This window comes from Pseudogymnoascus destructans (genome assembly GCF_001641265.1).
Source record: "Pseudogymnoascus destructans isolate 20631-21 unplaced genomic scaffold scaffold_1, whole genome shotgun sequence".
Taxonomy (NCBI): Eukaryota; Fungi; Ascomycota; class Leotiomycetes; order Thelebolales; family Thelebolaceae; genus Pseudogymnoascus; species Pseudogymnoascus destructans.
The window spans coordinates 1,979,971-1,996,679 of record NW_020167520.1 but is presented as its reverse complement, the minus strand read 5'-3'; the positions used below and the strand labels follow the sequence as shown (position 1 = coordinate 1,996,679).

The 16,709-nt window shown below is 54.0% G+C and overlaps 8 protein-coding genes across 8 annotated transcripts; 2 read left to right on the top strand and 6 right to left on the bottom strand.

Annotated features, from left to right (window-relative positions):
- Nucleotides 1-23: 23 nt before the first annotated feature.
- VC83_00527 (uncharacterized protein) lies at nucleotides 24-3,356 on the bottom strand. The gene is made up of 3 exons (XM_024464218.1): nucleotides 2,990-3,356; nucleotides 336-2,937; nucleotides 24-270 (listed from the first exon to the last, which is right to left on the bottom strand). Exons 1-3 carry the CDS (start codon nucleotides 3,204-3,206, stop codon nucleotides 186-188), a joined length of 2,904 nt encoding a protein of 967 aa, XP_024328153.1. The 5' UTR covers nucleotides 3,207-3,356; the 3' UTR covers nucleotides 24-185.
- Nucleotides 3,357-3,503: 147 nt separating this feature from the next.
- VC83_00526 (uncharacterized protein) lies at nucleotides 3,504-4,019 on the bottom strand (the record flags this gene model as incomplete). Its single annotated transcript, XM_024464217.1, has 1 exon — nucleotides 3,504-4,019. One exon carries the CDS (start codon nucleotides 4,017-4,019, stop codon nucleotides 3,504-3,506), a length of 516 nt encoding a protein of 171 aa, XP_024328152.1.
- Nucleotides 4,020-5,456: 1,437 nt separating this feature from the next.
- Nucleotides 5,457-8,319, top strand: STE11 (ATP binding; the record flags this gene model as incomplete). Its single annotated transcript, XM_024464216.1, has 2 exons — nucleotides 5,457-5,873; nucleotides 5,929-8,319. 2 exons carry the CDS (start codon nucleotides 5,457-5,459, stop codon nucleotides 8,317-8,319), a joined length of 2,808 nt encoding a protein of 935 aa, XP_024328155.1.
- Nucleotides 8,320-8,605: 286 nt separating this feature from the next.
- VC83_00524 (uncharacterized protein) lies at nucleotides 8,606-9,079 on the bottom strand (the record flags this gene model as incomplete). The annotated part of the gene is made up of 1 exon (XM_024464215.1): nucleotides 8,606-9,079. The coding sequence occupies one exon, from the start codon at nucleotides 9,077-9,079 to the stop codon at nucleotides 8,606-8,608; it is 474 nt and encodes a 157-aa protein (XP_024328572.1).
- A 618-nt stretch (nucleotides 9,080-9,697) lies between these two features.
- On the top strand, nucleotides 9,698-11,026 carry SNZ1 (vitamin B6 biosynthesis protein). Its single transcript, XM_024464214.1, has 2 exons — nucleotides 9,698-10,174; nucleotides 10,247-11,026. Exons 1-2 carry the CDS (start codon nucleotides 9,851-9,853, stop codon nucleotides 10,856-10,858), a joined length of 936 nt encoding a protein of 311 aa, XP_024328567.1. The 5' UTR covers nucleotides 9,698-9,850; the 3' UTR covers nucleotides 10,859-11,026.
- Nucleotides 11,027-11,259: 233 nt separating this feature from the next.
- On the bottom strand, nucleotides 11,260-11,939 carry VC83_00522 (uncharacterized protein; the record flags this gene model as incomplete). The annotated part of the gene is made up of 2 exons (XM_024464213.1): nucleotides 11,260-11,547; nucleotides 11,631-11,939. 2 exons carry the CDS (start codon nucleotides 11,937-11,939, stop codon nucleotides 11,260-11,262), a joined length of 597 nt encoding a protein of 198 aa, XP_024328566.1.
- Nucleotides 11,940-11,979: 40 nt separating this feature from the next.
- On the bottom strand, nucleotides 11,980-12,811 carry VC83_00521 (uncharacterized protein; the record flags this gene model as incomplete). The annotated part of the gene is made up of 2 exons (XM_024464212.1): nucleotides 12,497-12,811; nucleotides 11,980-12,382 (listed from the first exon to the last, which is right to left on the bottom strand). The coding sequence occupies exons 1-2, from the start codon at nucleotides 12,574-12,576 to the stop codon at nucleotides 11,980-11,982; spliced, it is 483 nt and encodes a 160-aa protein (XP_024328569.1). The 5' UTR covers nucleotides 12,577-12,811.
- Nucleotides 12,812-13,038: 227 nt separating this feature from the next.
- Nucleotides 13,039-16,081, bottom strand: TUP1 (general transcription repressor). The gene is made up of 4 exons (XM_024464211.1): nucleotides 15,350-16,081; nucleotides 15,201-15,282; nucleotides 13,830-15,150; nucleotides 13,039-13,780 (listed from the first exon to the last, which is right to left on the bottom strand). The coding sequence occupies exons 1-4, from the start codon at nucleotides 15,480-15,482 to the stop codon at nucleotides 13,544-13,546; spliced, it is 1,773 nt and encodes a 590-aa protein (XP_024328150.1). The 5' UTR covers nucleotides 15,483-16,081; the 3' UTR covers nucleotides 13,039-13,543.
- Between the last annotated feature and the right edge of the window lie 628 nt (nucleotides 16,082-16,709).

The following is a 16,709-nucleotide window of genomic DNA, read 5'->3' as shown; positions in this document are numbered from 1 at the left end:
TTTTAGCATAGAGCTACGCAGTCAAAGTAAAGGTCCATTACGAGGCAGTGTTTCGGTATATTCGTTTGAATGTTATATCTTCCTTGGATTTTGGTATATGATGATGTTGTATGTTCTACGTCAATGAACGCCAAAATATCACCATCGGCCCATGGCCATTCAAGCATACTGCTGCCCATCTACGCTCAAAGTGCCCAGTCTCCTCCATCATCCGCCTCAGTCACGAACGGTTCGTCGATCCGCTTAATCGCATACTCGCTGCACAAAACACTACCGCCAATATATTAGTCAAGCCGTCTCAAAAAGCGTTAAAAAGGAAAAGAAAAGTAACTCACCAGCTCTCCGCCACCAAAGCATCCAACTCCCTAACCGCCTCCTCTCTCCCCTTCCCCCCCACCATCCCTTTCCCTACCAGCGCCTGCAACTCTCTAATCCTGTTGGATTTAGCCTTCCCACCTCCGTCCAGGACCTTCCTGCCCAGGCAATCCGAGTGAAACGCATGCTGGCACGGAAACACAAAAAACTGCCTCGCCAGTAGAGGCAGCGAGCACACATAGCACTTCTCGCCCGGCTCGACGATGGCGTAACGCCCGCCTAGCGCAGCGACCTCTTCCTTGATGTGCGCGGCGGTGCGGGCGCTGCTGTCCATCTCCTCGCGTAGCGCGTCGATGCTTCGCGAATAGCCCTCGAGGGCGTCGCAAATCTCATCCTTAAAGTCGTCGATGACGACGAAGTCGGGGAAAAAGGGGATGAGGTCCTCAATCTTGAGGAGAGGGCAGCGCGAGAGGAAGGCGAGGGCTGTAGCGATGCCGTCGCTCTCGCCGATGACGGTTTTGGCGACGAGGAGCCAGAGCTTCTTGCGTAGGGAGGGGAGGGTGGGGCGGTTGGCGATGGAGGAGGCGAGGTCGATGGCGTTGTGAGAGAGGGCTAGGGTAACGGCTTGGAGGTATTGGCCCATTGTGCTGTAGATATGGACGCAGGACTGGATGCGGGAGTGCTGGATGCAGAGGCGGAGGGCGAAGTCGGAGTCGAAGGAGGGGGTGTCTCCTTGAGACTCGAGGTAGGACAGGAGGGTGGATTCGTTGGGAGAGGGGTGCGACGCGCATATGGAAATTAGGGTGTTATGGACGGCGGCATCGGTGGAGTTGAGGGTATTAATGGTGAAGAGAAGGTATCGGACGGCGTGGTTCTTCGACAGCGGCCCATTGAAGGTACGATTGTAGGTTAAGAGAGCAGGAATCAAGTCGCGTGTTTTCAATGTCGGGTGGCGCATAAGGATGTCGATTAAGTCGGCAGCAACGTGAGTGATAAGAACGCTGCTGTATCGATAGAATATTGAGGCATCGGTCTGCTTTTTAAGAACGTTAAGGGTTTCTGGCCAACGTTCTCTTTGGACCCAGTATCCGAGAACATAGTTATGATCGTTAACAGCACTGGCGAAGAAAAGGAGCTCCTCTTCTCTCCCATGGCTGCTGATAATATCGTATGTGGTCTTGCGATCGAGATCGTTTTTATACTTTGTCACGAATTCATGAAACTCCGTTTTAATCGTTTCTAGCTGGCTTTGAGTCTGCTCTGGGCTGAGTGACTCCGATAGTTCCGCTTTCGTTACAATGGTGTCATCCAACGAATTGAGCTTCGACATGAATACTTCCACCAGCCAACTTGCTAGCATAATCCTCTGCATGACCGAGGACTTTTTGAAGGTGGCAATCTTAGTCAACAGATACTTTCGGAGAGCATCTTGCTGATCGTGTTCGATGAGAGCCAGGGCAACCTGCTCGAACGGCTTGCTGCTCTTTCCATATACACCGGCGGCTTCCAGGTATTGGCCTCTGCCAATCAGGTAATCGCCTGAGGCGGTGGCAACGGCGTCTTTTTGCGATGGTGACCTCGCATATCGTAGTGCAGCATCGAAATTCTCATTCCGAAGCATGACCTTCCAGATGTCTCGGTCTTCTTCTGTGACAACGATTTCGAAAATCTCAGTTGTTGTAAAAAGCCAGAATGTATTCTTTTGTTGATCAGCAAGTAAAGCCACTGCCTGTTGTCCAGGGTCTAGCACGAGTTGGTCGAACACGACAGTATCATCGAGCCTGTTGATGGCGACTATTCGCCCGCCCACAAGATGCAAAATATGCCACTGGGTCAGGGCAATAGCATCAACGCCTTCCTGAACAGGTTTCGCTCTTCCAGACGATAACTCGCCAACTGGGAGTTGTGATATGAGAAGTATCTTTGACTCCGCGAACACCTTGCTTCCTAATTCTGAAGTAACTGGGGTCGAGAGGAGTTTCCCGTAGAACGCTCCCTGAGACGACAACCAAGCATAGGTGCGATCCGGCACCAGTGCCTCAGGTGACGAGGAATCAGGTGAGTCCGGTGACACTACAAGTGACGAGGTAAAAGTTGAGGATATTCGAGATATCTCGTGGACTGTTGGCTGTTCGGACTCGAATAGCTTCGCATAGATAGAGCCGCCGCCTTCGGTGCCGGACCTTGTAGCTTTACCAACTAGATGTAATAGTCTACCCCGTGTTGCAATCACGACTCTCCGTATATCTGCTCTGCCGGGTTGAATGGTGTCAACCCAGAGACCCGTAATTGCTCCATCTGGAAGCTTCTGGAGCGACTTCAAGTACTTGTCCTCTCGGCGGTAGAACTCAGTTGAGGTCTCGATGTATACTTCGTATATATTCCCATCAGTTGTGCCTATGAGTATCTCTCGTGTCGAGGCCGTTGGAAGAGACGGATTCCAAGCCACGCACTCGATGGAAACGCCACGGAGCCGTGAAAGCGGTCTCGGCTGTCGGGACTGGGTATGGAGGTAGTAGTTTTCGCCCAAGCTCGTGCTGATAATGAGATGCGAGGCAGTCGGATCCAAGAACATGCGCCGTATCACGCCAATCTCGGACGTCTTCTTGGGCAGGTCAATGTCTGCAAGGTTAGCATGGAGTCTTCTTCATCCCCTCTGCAACGTGCGGCTTACCATCTATATCCTCGGCATTGTCTAAATCTATGCGCAGGATGCGGCCGCTCGAGAGGGCGAGAACGAGGACATTGTTGGCGACCTGAGCAGCGACGAAGTCGGAGCCGATTGAGAACTGTAGCTGAACCCGCTCGATGTTGAATATGGGCAGGGACGGCTCGTTGAGATCGTGGAAGGTGCCTGCGGCCGCATAGCCGTTCGACGTATCGAGTGCCATGGGTCAGATTGTAGGTTGCTACCTCATTATTGAGCACAGCTTCAAAGAGTAACAGAGTGTAGCCGCTGGCTTGTTGGAATGGCGGGGGAGTCGCACAGGGAGAGTTCAAGTACGGGCCTCCGCCTTCAGCCTTGCGCGGATCCTGTAGGGTGACGTTGGACATTGGAGCTATGGGGAGATGAGATGGTGATTGGCCTGACATTCTAGGCTGACACTACTTGAGCTTCTGATCAGGTGACTAAATATGGTACATGTACAGGTACCTATTTTGTACTGTATTGAGAAGAGAGGGTATCATCATAAACATAAGGAAAGAACTATTCTACTCATACAATCATCTTCTCGACCCCGACTACTTACTCCGTCCTGCGATTCATGCCATAGACTTCCTTCCTTTGGCCCTTCTGCGTGAGCGTCACCTCGGTGAGCTCGCGGTGGCTGTCCATCTGCTTCTCTGCACTTGATACCCTCATTACTCCCCTCTGCTGCTTCAGGACCACTCTGTTGCTCTCTATCAAGCGCAGTGGAACAGTTGGGCAGCGGCATGGAGGGTGCAGTTGCACTTGGGTCTCCCGAGAGCGAAAACGCGGAGAAAGTTTCAGAGTCGGAGCACAAGATACTTTTGTTTCGCGCGCTGAAGCTGAAGCTGCAGCTGGTAGATGAGGGCGTTTGGATTTTTGAAGATTTCTTCGTTATCTGGCGGAGGGCGTTTGCTAGGTGAGACATCAGGTTGAAGAGTCTTGTTTGGTTTGATGATGATCGTTGTTGGCCCAAGCCATGAGGGTTGGAGAGTTTATTCTGCATAACATCCATGGCAGTACTATATTGCTCGACGGTCTCGCCGGGTCTCGCCAGGCCTGCATATCTGTGTTAATATCAATCATGGTAAAGATCATTCCATACTCTGTACGGCGTCTCACTGAAGTCACAGGCGTCAAGTGATGGCAGGCACGCATTGCTCGGCATCAACAACATGTGGTGATGACCGACAACTCATCAAATCCAAAACAAGAGCCTCCCATAGGACTTCATATTACTATTATTGGATCCCAATCGTTCTCTGGATCGGCGCCAGGGGCATCACATGTTTGTTTTGATGCGGATAGAATAGTGCTGGAGTTGAAGACCACAATACCCATGATCAGTACATGGTTCTCGGACAGAGCCACAGCCAGATCATAGCCAGATCATAGATAACGGGTGTCGTGCATGGGAGAAATAGACACACACCGCCCCTACACCAAACGCTTCCGGTGTCAGAGCGGCCGGGGTGGCCTCCCCTAACTACCTACCGCCAGCGTCTTCCGCGAGCGCCCCTTACCACGTTTCAGCGATACAACGGCTCCCCGCCACAGCGCGTGCGTGCGAGAGTGAGATGAGAGGGGTCATGACGAGCATTCCATAGCGCTGAGAAGGGCGGAAGACAAAGGAGGAACTGGGAGACAGAGGAACAACCGCTGTCCACAATCCGCGACAACATGATGAGAAGGTGACGGGGACAAAGACGGCGATGATGACCTGTCTGGCATGCTTGTGGCGGCTACAGTATGACAGTTTCAGCGTCAACGCGTGGCTGTGCTCTACTACGTACTGTCTCCGTAGGGTAGGGGACTGTATGGCTGACTGGCTGACCCTCTTTCTCTCGCGTCGTCTCAGTCCTGTACATTGAAGTGTTTGTATGGCTGACATGGCGAGAGAGCCTCACAAAAAGAACTTCAGCGAAACGCAACTAATCGACCGATGACTGACGGAACGTTCTGAAGAATATATATAAACAGACATACTATATCATATATATGCACATCAACTTCACCTCTTCTTTCACAAATCTTCAAGGCCTCGGAAGACATCCCCGAGATTCGCTGTTGTCTTTGTTCCGCCCGTACCTGTACCAGCCTGTCTACTTCTTGCTACTCCCACTCTAGCGCCGGTTCGCAGGTACCTTTCCCAGGGTTCACCTTCCTGAAACCCACCGCCCCGTCGCCCTCAATCAACCCTCGACTCCGACTCTTGCCCACTAGTCCCTCTTTTCCCCATACGGCCCTCGAAACACACGGGGCAAACACGCCATCAAAACATTCTCAGACAGTGCCATCATACGCAGTAGTATAGCATTGATGAACTGCCTGTCACTTCTTCTCCGTCCGTTGAGGAGTTATAACCCGGACGTCAGCTCCGTCGCCAGCTGTTAGCTGTTAGATCTCAATATCGCCGCATCGCTGAGCCTCGCTCCGCAAACCGACAACAGCCATGGCCATGTTAGCCTCCCAGTCGCCATATCCAGCGAATCTATCGTCGGCGGGCATCCAGCAGTCCTCGATGCCAACGTCCGCTGGTCTAACTGGCCGGAGAGTCTTGGTCGTCCCCCCAAGCAACCAGACATCTTTTAGCCCAACGGAATCCGAGTTCTCGGATTCCATTGACGACCCCGACTCTGCAAAGCATTGGGATGAGGAGCGTGTCTGCGACTGGCTGCATACAATCAACTGCGGCGCCTATGAGAAGCTGTTCAAGAAGAATAATATTAATGGAGAGAACCTGCTGGAGATGGACAAGGCCGTCCTGCAAGAAATGGGCATCGACAAGATTGGCGACCGTGTGCGCTTGTTCGTGAGCATCAAGAAACTCAGGACGAAGGCATATGCCAATCAGAAGAAGAGGAATAGAGTATACAGAGGCCTTATCCAACAGTTTCTCTTTCTTTGATCACTAACGGTAGCAGGACTCATTTGCTAGTCTCCAGAGTAGCCTCCTATATACGCCTGCGTCATCTGCCTCGCCCAGACCTCCCACCTCAGCCAACCGTGCTGCAACAAATAATAAACGATTCTCGAGACAGTACGACTCTTACAATCTTGGTAGCCTAACGCCTGAAATTTCCTCAAAGTCAAGCTCCCGTCCTAACTCCCCACTGCCGGAAGAAGCGCGAGTTATCCGCCAACAACGGTACAATGCGATTAGCCCACAAGATATACGAAGAGACCAAGGCCAAGGATACTTCCCGGCCACATCTGCGATATCTTCTCAGTCCGCTCGGCACCCGGGCACTCCTCTCGACAGGGACCAGCCGCAGACAGCCCGCCTCATCGGACACCACACTCGCGGAGCTGGCAGCATAGATGGGTCGTTAATGTCGTCGTTACCAGAAGATCAGGATATGATTCGCGTCATTGCCAAGGATGGCTTGACCAAGGTCGTCAAAGTGACAGATTGCAAGACAATCGACGAGGTGATGAGGTTGACCCTGCGGAAGTTCACCTATCGGGAGGACCATGAAAGGAATTACTGTTTCTGGACCCTGGCTGGCCTCGAACCAGATCCAGCAGCATGTCGTCGACTCTTCGAACCAGAATTATGGCGTATTATTAGGGACTCGAAAAGACCGGAACGAAACCGTCTGATTCTGCGCAAGATCCACGCTGGAGAGCCTTCTGAAACGGAACTCCAACGCGCGGCGGATATCGCCATGGAAGAGTCGGCCCAGTTACGTTCTCGGGCACTGGAAGGCACTGGCAAGCGGAGCCAGGTGAAGGCGCAGAAGATCCTTGGAGAGCAGTGGGGTACTGGCCTACAATATCCTCTTTCTCCCTCCTCGTTCACGTCGAATGTTTCCGCTGAGGAGCGTGAGCGAAATGTCCACAACGCAGCCAAGGATCTGGAACGACCACCTCCAGCGGATGCTGCTCCTGTAAAAAGGAGGCAGGGACGGGGAAAGAACGATGTGCTCCGACAATTCTTTGGACAGAGGCCTCCCAGTGAGCTCATCACATCTGATTTGACTACTTACTTCCCGAACCATGCCAAGGAGGAGATTGATAAGACAGCCCGGTTATCACTACGAAGATCGAAGCGTCTCAGCAGAGTCAACAGCCGGCTGTCTGTAGCCAGCAACCTCAGCTTTGCATCGAGTATGAAGGATGCACCTCCTATGCCTCGCATAGAAGATACTTGGCTCCAGACCGGCCCCTCTGGCCCGAAACTGCGTGTGCTCGACCGCGGACACTCGGTATACCGCGACTCGGTCTCTTCGTCAGTGTTGGAGCCACTCCAAGAGGAATCGGCCAGCGAGCCCAACAGAAAATCATACGTCTCATTTGACAGCGGCTCCGACACGCATGTCAACATCACCGATCCGGATGGACGCACTACGAGCAGCTACTTCGAAGATGGTAGCACCGAAGCCGGCTCGCTGCGCGAAATCAGCGAGGCACTCAATGAAGATGGTGAGGAGGCTGATGATGACTTGCAGAGTTTCTTGGCTGGTGACTCGTGGGATGACAGCAAGTGGATGAAGGGTGCTCTTATCGGCCAGGGTTCCTTCGGCAGCGTCTATCTCGCGCTCCACACCGTGACGGGAGAGCTTCTGGCTGTCAAGCAAGTCCAGTCGCTATCTGCAGGTGTTGCCAGTGCCAACGACCAGAAGAAGAAGAGCATGATCGACGCCCTGAAGCGCGAGATCGGCCTTCTCCGCGAGCTCCAGCACCCAAACATCGTGCAATACCTGGGCTGCAGTTCCTCCGCCGACTCGCTCAACATTTTCCTCGAGTACGTCCCCGGCGGATCCGTGCAGACGATGCTGAACTCGTACGGCGCCCTCCGCGAGCCGCTCGTGCGCAGCTTCGTGCGCCAGATCGTCACGGGGCTCGCCTACCTCCACGGCCGCGACATCGTGCACCGCGATATCAAGGGCGCCAATATCCTGGTCGACAACAAGGGCGGGATCAAGATCTCGGATTTTGGCATCTCGAAGAAGATGGAAGCTTCGAATGTGCTCGGCGGCGCGGGGAACAGCAAGAACCGCCCCTCGCTACAGGGATCGGTGTTCTGGATGGCGCCGGAGGTCGTCAAGCAGACCAAGTACACGCGCAAGTCGGATGTGTGGTCGCTCGGGTGTCTGGTCATTGAGATGATGACGGGCAGCCATCCGTACCCGGACTGCTCGCAGCTGCAGGCCATCTTCAAGATTGGGGGGAGCAAGGCGCGGCCGACGATTCCGGAGGCGGCGAGTGATGAGGCGAAGCGCTTCTTGGATCAGACGTTTGAGATTGATGATCGTGATCGTCCGGATGCGGATGAGTTGCTGTTGAATCCGTTTTTGAATCCTTGTACGTAGGAGAGGGGTGTGCTTTCGCCATCTCTTGATCGTGCATTGGGTGGGGGGGAGATTGATATGATTGGTTTTATGCAGGATGGCTTGCTGGCACTGGCTGCCAGCGCAGTTATCCATGGTACGAGAAGACGAGATTAGATGAATTTATAAGAGGATGTTTTGGGTGTGACGGAGTAATATATCATGAGCCATTTTTTGCGCAGTTTCTTGGAGGCATTGGATTAGCGATGGAGAGAGAGATGGAGGAGGGGGGGAAGGGGGCTTGATAACGCACTCCCCACTCCCACTCTCACTCCCCATCCCACCCCTCCCCCCACGTATCCCCCACCACCAACCCCAACTCCCCGCTCTCCTCCCTCCCCCTCCTCAACCTCTCAATATACTCCTCACTCGCCCTCCCACTCCCCTTTCTCGGATCAAGATACACCAACACCCTCACCTCCCGCACCCCCAGCACCCCCAGCACCTCAACTCCCATCCCCCTCCTCTCATACGCCCACGGCACCCCCTCCGCCTCATCCAACCCCTCCTCGTCCCCTGGGTCCATCACATATAGCAAGCCTACCACCTCTCGCCCGGGACAGGGACGGATATTAGCGTATCCCCGCTCGCCGATGAACCATTCGTGGTCTTTGAGGGTGGCGAGGGGGGGAGTGTGGAGAGGGGAGGAGGGGCAGCGGGAGTGCATTTGGGTCGGGGAGAGGTTGGAACCGTAGGCGAAGTAGAGGGTTTGTTTTGGGGGGGAGGTGAGGGTGATGCCCATGGTTGTTGGTGGTGGTGATGGTTGGCGATGGCGGCGGTGGTGGTGGCGGTGTCGTCTTTGTTTTATAACACCTTGGTTTGAGGCTGGTAGTTTCTAGATCATCGTCGTCTTGCCAATTTGTTTGGCGGCTGACGTCTTTATTAGGAATAAATGATTTTCTAGTGATGATATCCCACTCTAGCTATTTCTAGCTATTTATTTTTATATTTGACGTTATACTTATTTTGTTCTTTATTCCTATATTTCCTTATTTACTTCCTGACTGACTTATCTACGTCTTTCCTTCCGATTCTGGTAATTCCCACAAAGAAAATGTCACCGCCGGTTTATTTGCTTCTCCACGGCGGGGTTGGCCTGAGTCGGCCTGGTTGCTCCTGGTTTTTTCCCCCTTACCTTCCAGAATCGGTGTACATAAACGTAATTTTGAGAATAACCTCAAATTTACGTTTTATTTACGTTTATAGCCCGTGGCTAAGCGCTGTACAATGCACGCGTGCCCATTAATTATCGAGTCTCTCTAATAAATTTCGGAGATCGGGCCCCGGAAACAGTCCCGTGCCTACATGTGTTATCGTATCGGAGTTGTCCCACTAAGAAAAAGTCGGCTTCAACTTCTCTCTCTTTAACCCCGCACAACCACCACCTTTCCAACCCACTTTCTCATCCACCTCCCTCCTCTTAAAAAGTGTCACATTCTGCAATTCAACTCTCCCTTCAAACAATCCTCCCCCGTGGAATCCTCTGTACATATACACACACACACACGCAACAATGGCAACTGAACTCCCCGTCCTCGGCGCCACTGCCACCAACGCCGCCAATGGCTCCACCACCGACTCCTTCATCGTAAAGACCGGCCTGGCCCGTATGTTGCAGGGCGGCGTCATCATGGACGTCGTCGACGCAGCCCAAGCCCGCATCGCCGAGGAGGCCGGCGCCTGCGCCGTCATGGCGCTCGAGCGTGTCCCCGCTGATATCCGCGTCGAGGGCGGCGTGGCCCGCATGTCGGACCCGAAGATGATCAAGGAGATCATGGCTGCTGTCACCATCCCCGTCATGGCCAAGGCGCGCATCGGTCACTTTGTTGAGTGCCAGGTACGTCCCCATTTAACCCCTCCCCAACCCCTCTGACCTTCTTTACCCCGCTAACCCCGCCCCCCTCTCCAGATCCTCGAAGCCATCGGCGTCGACTACATCGACGAGTCCGAAGTCCTCACCCCCGCCGACCACGCACACCACGTCGAGAAGCACCCCTTCACCGTCCCCTTCGTGTGCGGATGCCGCAACCTCGGCGAAGCCCTCCGCCGCATCAGCGAAGGCGCCGCCATGATCCGCACCAAGGGCGAGGCAGGCACCGGCGACGTCGTCGAGGCCGTCCGCCACATGCGCACCGTCAACGCCGAGATCGCGCACGCCTCGCGCATGTCCGATACCGAGCTGCGCGTCCTGGCTAAGGAGATCGCGGCGCCGTTTGAGCTGCTCAAGGAGACGGCCAAGTTGGGACGTCTGCCGGTTGTGAATTTCGCGGCGGGAGGTGTCGCGACGCCGGCGGATGCGGCGCTGATGATGCAGTTGGGCTGTGATGGTGTGTTTGTGGGTTCGGGCATCTTCAAGTCGGGGGATGCGGCGAAGAGGGCGAAGGCTATTGTGCAGGCCGTTACGCACTTTAGGGATGCTAAGGTGTTGGCGGAGATCAGTGAGGATTTGGGTGAGGCGATGGTGGGGATTAATGTTGATAAGATGCCCGAGAGCGAGAAGATGGCTGGAAGGGGGTGGTAAAGAAGTTATAGTTGCCAGATCCTTGCATTTTCAGAAATAGAAGCGTTGAGCGACTATAATGTTTGAATAGAATAGGTCGTATATACTCAACGAGCTGGCTGCCTGGGTTCATGTTTCTCTCTGTGCCTGGTTGAAGATGTAATAACAGATGGTCGTCTGCGTTGAGGCTGATCCAGCACTCACCCCACCAAGGTGTCAATGGTTAAATTTTGTAAAATAACTGTTTAATTGATGTTCATAATGCGTCTATATACACTTCCCCAACATACCAAACACTCCTCGATAAATACCTCCCTCCATCTCCCAAACGAAAAACTCACTTAACCACCACCCCACAAACACCGCCCACATAAAACAACACAAAGCGCCCACCAAACCCACCACCTCCCACCACCACCCACCTACAAAATCTCCTTCAACTTCTCCTTCTGCTCCCCCGTCAACGTCCCCGGAAACTTAACATTATACCTCACCACGAAGTTCCCCCTCCCCCCCCCCTTCTTCGGCATCCCCAGATCGGGGTACGTGTCGTTGCTGCCCGGCTGCGTGGGGCCTCCCTTGTCGATGACGAGGTTCTTGCCGTCGATGGTGGTGACGGTGCGTTTCCAGCCTGTTAGGGCTTCTTTGAGGTCGAGTTCGAGGGGGAGGACGATGTCGTCGCCTTCGCGGGTGAAGAGGGGGTGATTTTTCTGATTGCGGGGTTAGTCTGGCGTTCCATACGTAGTGCAATATGATGATTAGATTAGAGAGGAATGAAAAAAAGGAAACTCACCTCCTCAACAATAAAATGCAAATCCTGCCTCCCCCCCTCCTCCTGATCCCCCACCCCCTGAAACTTAATCTTACTCCCCTTCTTCAGCCCCGGCTTAATATCCATCTCCAGAATCCGATCCTTCGTCGTCCTTTTCCCTTCGGCATCAAACGTCTTCTGCTGGAACTTCATCTTCTTATGCGTCCCCTTAAACAGATCCTCCAGCGATATCGGCAGCGGCCTCTCCACCACCGTCACTTCGGGCTCAACAGGTTGCCGCCTCCGCGCCGCTTGGGGGCCTCCTCCCGCTTTCGTGCGCGTGCGTGGCATCCCGCCGCCGCCGGAGCCGCCGAAGGAGCTCCCAAACAAATCATCCATCCCCCCTCCTCCTCCCATCCCCCCCCCTCACTCTGCCGCAGAAACTCCTCAAAAATACTCTGCGGATTATTAAAATGGAACGCACCGCCGCCTTGCCCCCCCCTCCCCCAGTAGCGAAGTGAAACGTCCTCGCCCCCCCGCCAGCAGGCATCCCTCCCATCCCCGCGAATCCGCCAGGCATGCCCCCCGCGCCCGCACCGGCATATTGCGGGCCCTCGCCTGGCTCGGGGGGAGGGGGGCCGCCGCGGAGGAGGAACTCGAGACCGTATTGGTCGTAGGTCTTGCGCTTTTCGGGGTCGGAGAGGATTTCGTAGGCTTGGGAGACTTCTTTGAATTTCTCAGAGGCTTGGGGGTTGTTGGGGTTTTTGTCGGGGTGCCATTTCATTGCGGATTTGCTGTACAGATGGTTAGCTTTTGTGTGTCTTGTTTGGGGTTGGGAGAAGGGGTTGAGGGTGGAAGTGGAGGGGGAGGAGGGGTAATGAATGGCGTAGCTGTTCATGACGACGTACCGATATGCCTTCTTAATCTCATCCTGCGTCGCCTCAGGCTTAATCCCCAGCTCCGAATAAAGCTTCGTCTCCGCCACCATTGTCACGATTCCCGGTCTGTGAGGCTGCGCTGCGCGTATCTATCGCTTCTTCGGGGTTCAAAGGGTCGTGGTCGTCACTAGCCCGTACGTAGTGCTCGTAATCGAGAAACTGAGAAACACCAGCGATACCGCGAATGTTCTTTTCTAAACAAATCTTCCTTTCTAGCAAAAGAGTGAGTCAATTGTTGTGGGTAATCTTAAAAAAAAGTTTCGTCGTGGGTGGTTGTTCAATTGCTGCCCGATTTATATGGGAGGAGGGAGGATTATACCTGTCAGATAACTCGCCCGCAACTTCAAGATCCCGTGCACCGGTGACGTCTGTGCTTCTTGGGTACGCAACTTGTTTCTCGAAAATGCTGGAAGCCAAGCGAACCTACGCGAATTTCAAGTTGGAGATAAGAGGGTCACGTGGTCAGATTCTTTGCGGTTCCCATTCTCCCCATTCTGTCCATTCAGCCTCCCCCTCGTTGGACTTATAACTTACCCCGTTATTTACTCTACCCTGCACAGACAATTCGAAACGAAAGGAAGAATAGAATCTCATATTTCTCTACAGTAGCGGCTGATCATGAATTTTAACTCTTCGCCCCCTTAAATTCCAGAGGTGGCTTTACCCGGATGCATCTGCATTTGCCTCCAATAAAAAAAAACACGATGTCGTCGCCCCCCTTCATCCTCACCCCAACACATCAACATCATACTCAATTTCTCTATCTTCTTCTTCCCATCTTCCCACCACCGACCGACCGATGACGACGACGACGACGACGACTTGTCCCCCCCGAACCAGCACCCAGAAGACCCGTTGTACTCCGCGAAAAAAACTAAAACACTCAACCCACACTGTCCGTACATAGCATCGTATTTCTCAAAGTCATCCAAAGCTTCGTTCGACCTTGTTCTCCGGCACCCCATCAGCCCTGGCCACATTCGTTGCTTGGGCGATTCGAATTCGTGGGACCTAAATCTACTGCGGCGCGATGTTCTTGTAGACCCAGATACGCGCGCGCATGTCGCCGGAGCCGGTGGCGAAGAAGCCGCCGGGGGCGGGGCTGGGCGCGACGGAGATGACCGAGTTCTTGTGGCCCTGGAGCATGAGCTGGGTGCTGCCGGTGCGGGGGTCCCAGAATTGGACGCCGCGGTCCTTGGATCCGGAGAGGACCCAGGCTCCATCTGGAGTAAGGGCGACACTGAGGACGAAGTCCTAGAGAATGTTAGCATGTGATAAAAGCCGGATAGTGATATTTCCTTACCTTGTGTCCCTCGTAGGTCTTGATGCACCTTCCACCCTTTGGTCCGGTGTTGGGGTGTCCTCCACGCGGGGCCATCAGCTCCCACATCTTAATAGTCCTATCCAAAGAACCAGAGACAAGATCCTTGCCATTAGGCGCGAAAGCGACCGAGTAGACTGAATCCTTGTGTCCATCCGGACCCTCGAGGCGCTCGACGAGATATCCAGTAGCGATATCCCAGACCCTGACGCTCTTGTCGAGGGATCCAGCAGCGACGTAGCGCGTATCGGGGGAGATCGCGACGGTGGTGACGCCATCCTCAATGCTGAGAGACATGATGTGGTTGCCGGTCTCGATATCCCACAAGCGGACCGTACGGTCACCGCTTCCAGATGCGATGGTGCGGCCATCCTTGGCGAAGTCAAGGGAGTAGATATCCTGCTCGTGACCGGCGAACGTGTTGCGGATCTTGCGCGAGGCAATGTCCCAAACGCGGATCAGCTTGTCCTCAGCACCTGTCGCAAGGTACTTGCCGTCTGGGCTGAAGCAGACACTTCTGATGTACAAGTCTCCAGCAGCGTCGGCGGAATCGTCCTGGAGGACACAGACCTTCTGTCCAGAGTGGACATCGAAGATTTGAGCGGATCTGTTGCAACCAGTGGCAACATACTTGCCATCATGGCTGAAGCGAACGCAGCAGACGACGCTCTCGTGCTGCAGAGTGTGGAGCAGATCAACGTCAAGAACCCTTGGAACCTGAGGGTTGAAGATTGCGAACCAATCCGACTCGACCTTCTTTTGGTGATCAGGGAGGCGCTCGAGGTCCAGCTCTGCCAATGCATTCCCAACATTGGCAATGTGCGAGTTGTAAGACGGCCCTGGGATGGGACCTGGTCTCTGGTCATGATGCTGGGGCCCAAGATTTGGCGTCGCTGGGGCACCCGGGCCTCTGGCCGGGCCACGCTTGGCGATCGTCCCCGGAGACGCAGGTGGAGGACCCTGTGAGGGGTAGCCATTTTGCACCGGGGGAGGACCATACTGGCCAGCCGGCTGGAATGGACCCTGTGCGGGAGGTTGAGGTCCTTGTTGGAGTCCTGGCGGCTGGGGCATCTGGTGTTGTGGAGGTCCCTGGTCCTGTGGTGTGGGCTGAGGCGGGAGGCCTGGGCCAGCTTGGCCTTGACCGGCCATGATGCCTCCGAAAAGATTGCTTGGGCCATGGCCAATCGAAGGCGGTGGCGCCTGAGTTGGCCCAACGTGTTGGGGTGGTCCGCCAGTTCTTGACACGGAAGGACCGCCACGGGCTTCAAGTTCTCTGTGCAGGCGAGCGATCTCTTCGTCGTACCTAGGCGCTGTCAATACACATATTTGTCTGGACGCGATCAATCAACTTACTTCTGTTTTAAGGCCATGTGGGTCTGTTCCATTTGATAGACCTTTTCGCGGACCATTTGCATCTCCTGTAACTGCTGCCCGACTGAGGTATGGTCAGCGTCATTTCAGAGCAAGATCAGACGCGCGCGCGACTTTTGATAAAAACCTACTCGAGTGTTCATACTCTCCACTAGCTCTCGCCTGAGTCTCAAACTCGGCGCGAACCTGATCGAGGAGCTCATTCAAGCGCGGGTTTCCAGGCGCAGGGCCCATTCCCCGATGCGCATTATACATTCCTGACATTATGATTATCGTCGAAAGGCTTCACCCCAGGGCTGTTGGAAGCTGGAGGCTAGATATCGAACTGTAGCGTGTGGTGAACGACGTCGAGATGACGGCGCTGGGTGTTTCGTGGCAGGTGGTGCTATCGCTATCGCATGTAGACGGAGTTGTTGCGGAAGGCGATCAGGAGAGGTGGGACGGAGCGTGATTTATGGTGAGGTGGTGATAGCGCGCCAACACGAGTATGGAAAGTTAAAGGCGACGCTGGCCTTTGGTGTAGATGTCGATTGAGTGTTTCGGGGTCGGCGACACAGTGTGTTGCGGTCGGGTGTGGAGTAAAACGCGGACGTCACACAACAGTGGTGGAATGAGGCTGAGAACTGGCGCCGGTCTCAAGCGTTGCCTCGCGACAACACGGCCCCCACGGCGAACACAGATGAGTGAAGAGGAGATGATAATTCGGCGCAACCGTTTTGGTGATGGAAGCGGACGAGAGGGTAGGGAAGTGAGATGGAGTAAGTTTGTTGGGGGTAGTTGGGAAGAGTTGAGAGAAGGAGAGAGGGAGAGAGAAGAGAGAAGAGAGAAGAGAAGAGGTTTAGAAACGGAGAGACCCAAGATAGTTGCAGTGCAAAACAATTACGGGACTTTTGGGGGGGGGGGGGGGGGAAGGTGGGTGGGAGTGGGAGTGGGAGTGGACTAAATCAAGCTAGTAGGGGTTAGGAGTAGTAACTAACACCTACACCTACACCTACACCTACACCTACACCTAACATAACTACCTACACCTAACATAACTAACACCTACACCTACACCTGCACCTCCACCTACACCTACACATAACACACCTACACCTACACCTACACCTACACCTACACCTACACCTACACCTACACCTACACCTACACCTACACCTACACCTACACCTAACATAACTAACACCTACACCTACACCTACACACCTACACCTAACTAACACCTACACCTACACCTACACCTACACATAACACACCTACACCTACACCTACACCTACACCTACACCGACACCTAACATAACTAACACCTACACCTACACCTACACCACTTCTACCACTACCACCACTACCATTTGAATTTTAGGGCTGGGTACAAGGAGTACATATCTAACTGCAGTCTACGATATGTACAGGGTAGAGTGAGTAGAGTGAGTAGAGTGAGTAGTGAGTAGAGTGAGTAGTGAGTAGTGAGTAGTGAGTAGAGTGAGTAGTGA

Excerpts from the sequence above, each read along its gene's own strand:
- VC83_00527 (XM_024464218.1), bottom strand. The coding sequence starts at position 3,206 with ATGGCACTCGATACGTCGAACGGCTATGCGGCCGCAGGCACCTTCCAC. Across the intron at positions 2,938-2,989 it reads CAATGCCGAGGATATAGATG|ACATTGACCTGCCCAAGAAG; the intron begins GTAAGCCGCACG and ends CTAACCTTGCAG. Across the intron at positions 271-335 it reads GCTTTGGTGGCGGAGAGCTG|TGTTTTGTGCAGCGAGTATG; the intron begins GTGAGTTACTTT and ends TATTGGCGGTAG.
- SNZ1 (XM_024464214.1), top strand. The coding sequence starts at position 9,851 with ATGGCAACTGAACTCCCCGTCCTCGGCGCCACTGCCACCAACGCCGCC. Across the intron at positions 10,175-10,246 it reads GTCACTTTGTTGAGTGCCAG|ATCCTCGAAGCCATCGGCGT; the intron begins GTACGTCCCCAT and ends CCCCCTCTCCAG.
- TUP1 (XM_024464211.1), bottom strand. The coding sequence starts at position 15,482 with ATGTCAGGAATGTATAATGCGCATCGGGGAATGGGCCCTGCGCCTGGA. Across the intron at positions 15,283-15,349 it reads TGGAGAGTATGAACACTCGA|TCGGGCAGCAGTTACAGGAG; the intron begins GTAGGTTTTTAT and ends ACCATACCTCAG. Across the intron at positions 15,151-15,200 it reads CACATGGCCTTAAAACAGAA|GTACGACGAAGAGATCGCTC; the intron begins GTAAGTTGATTG and ends GACAGCGCCTAG.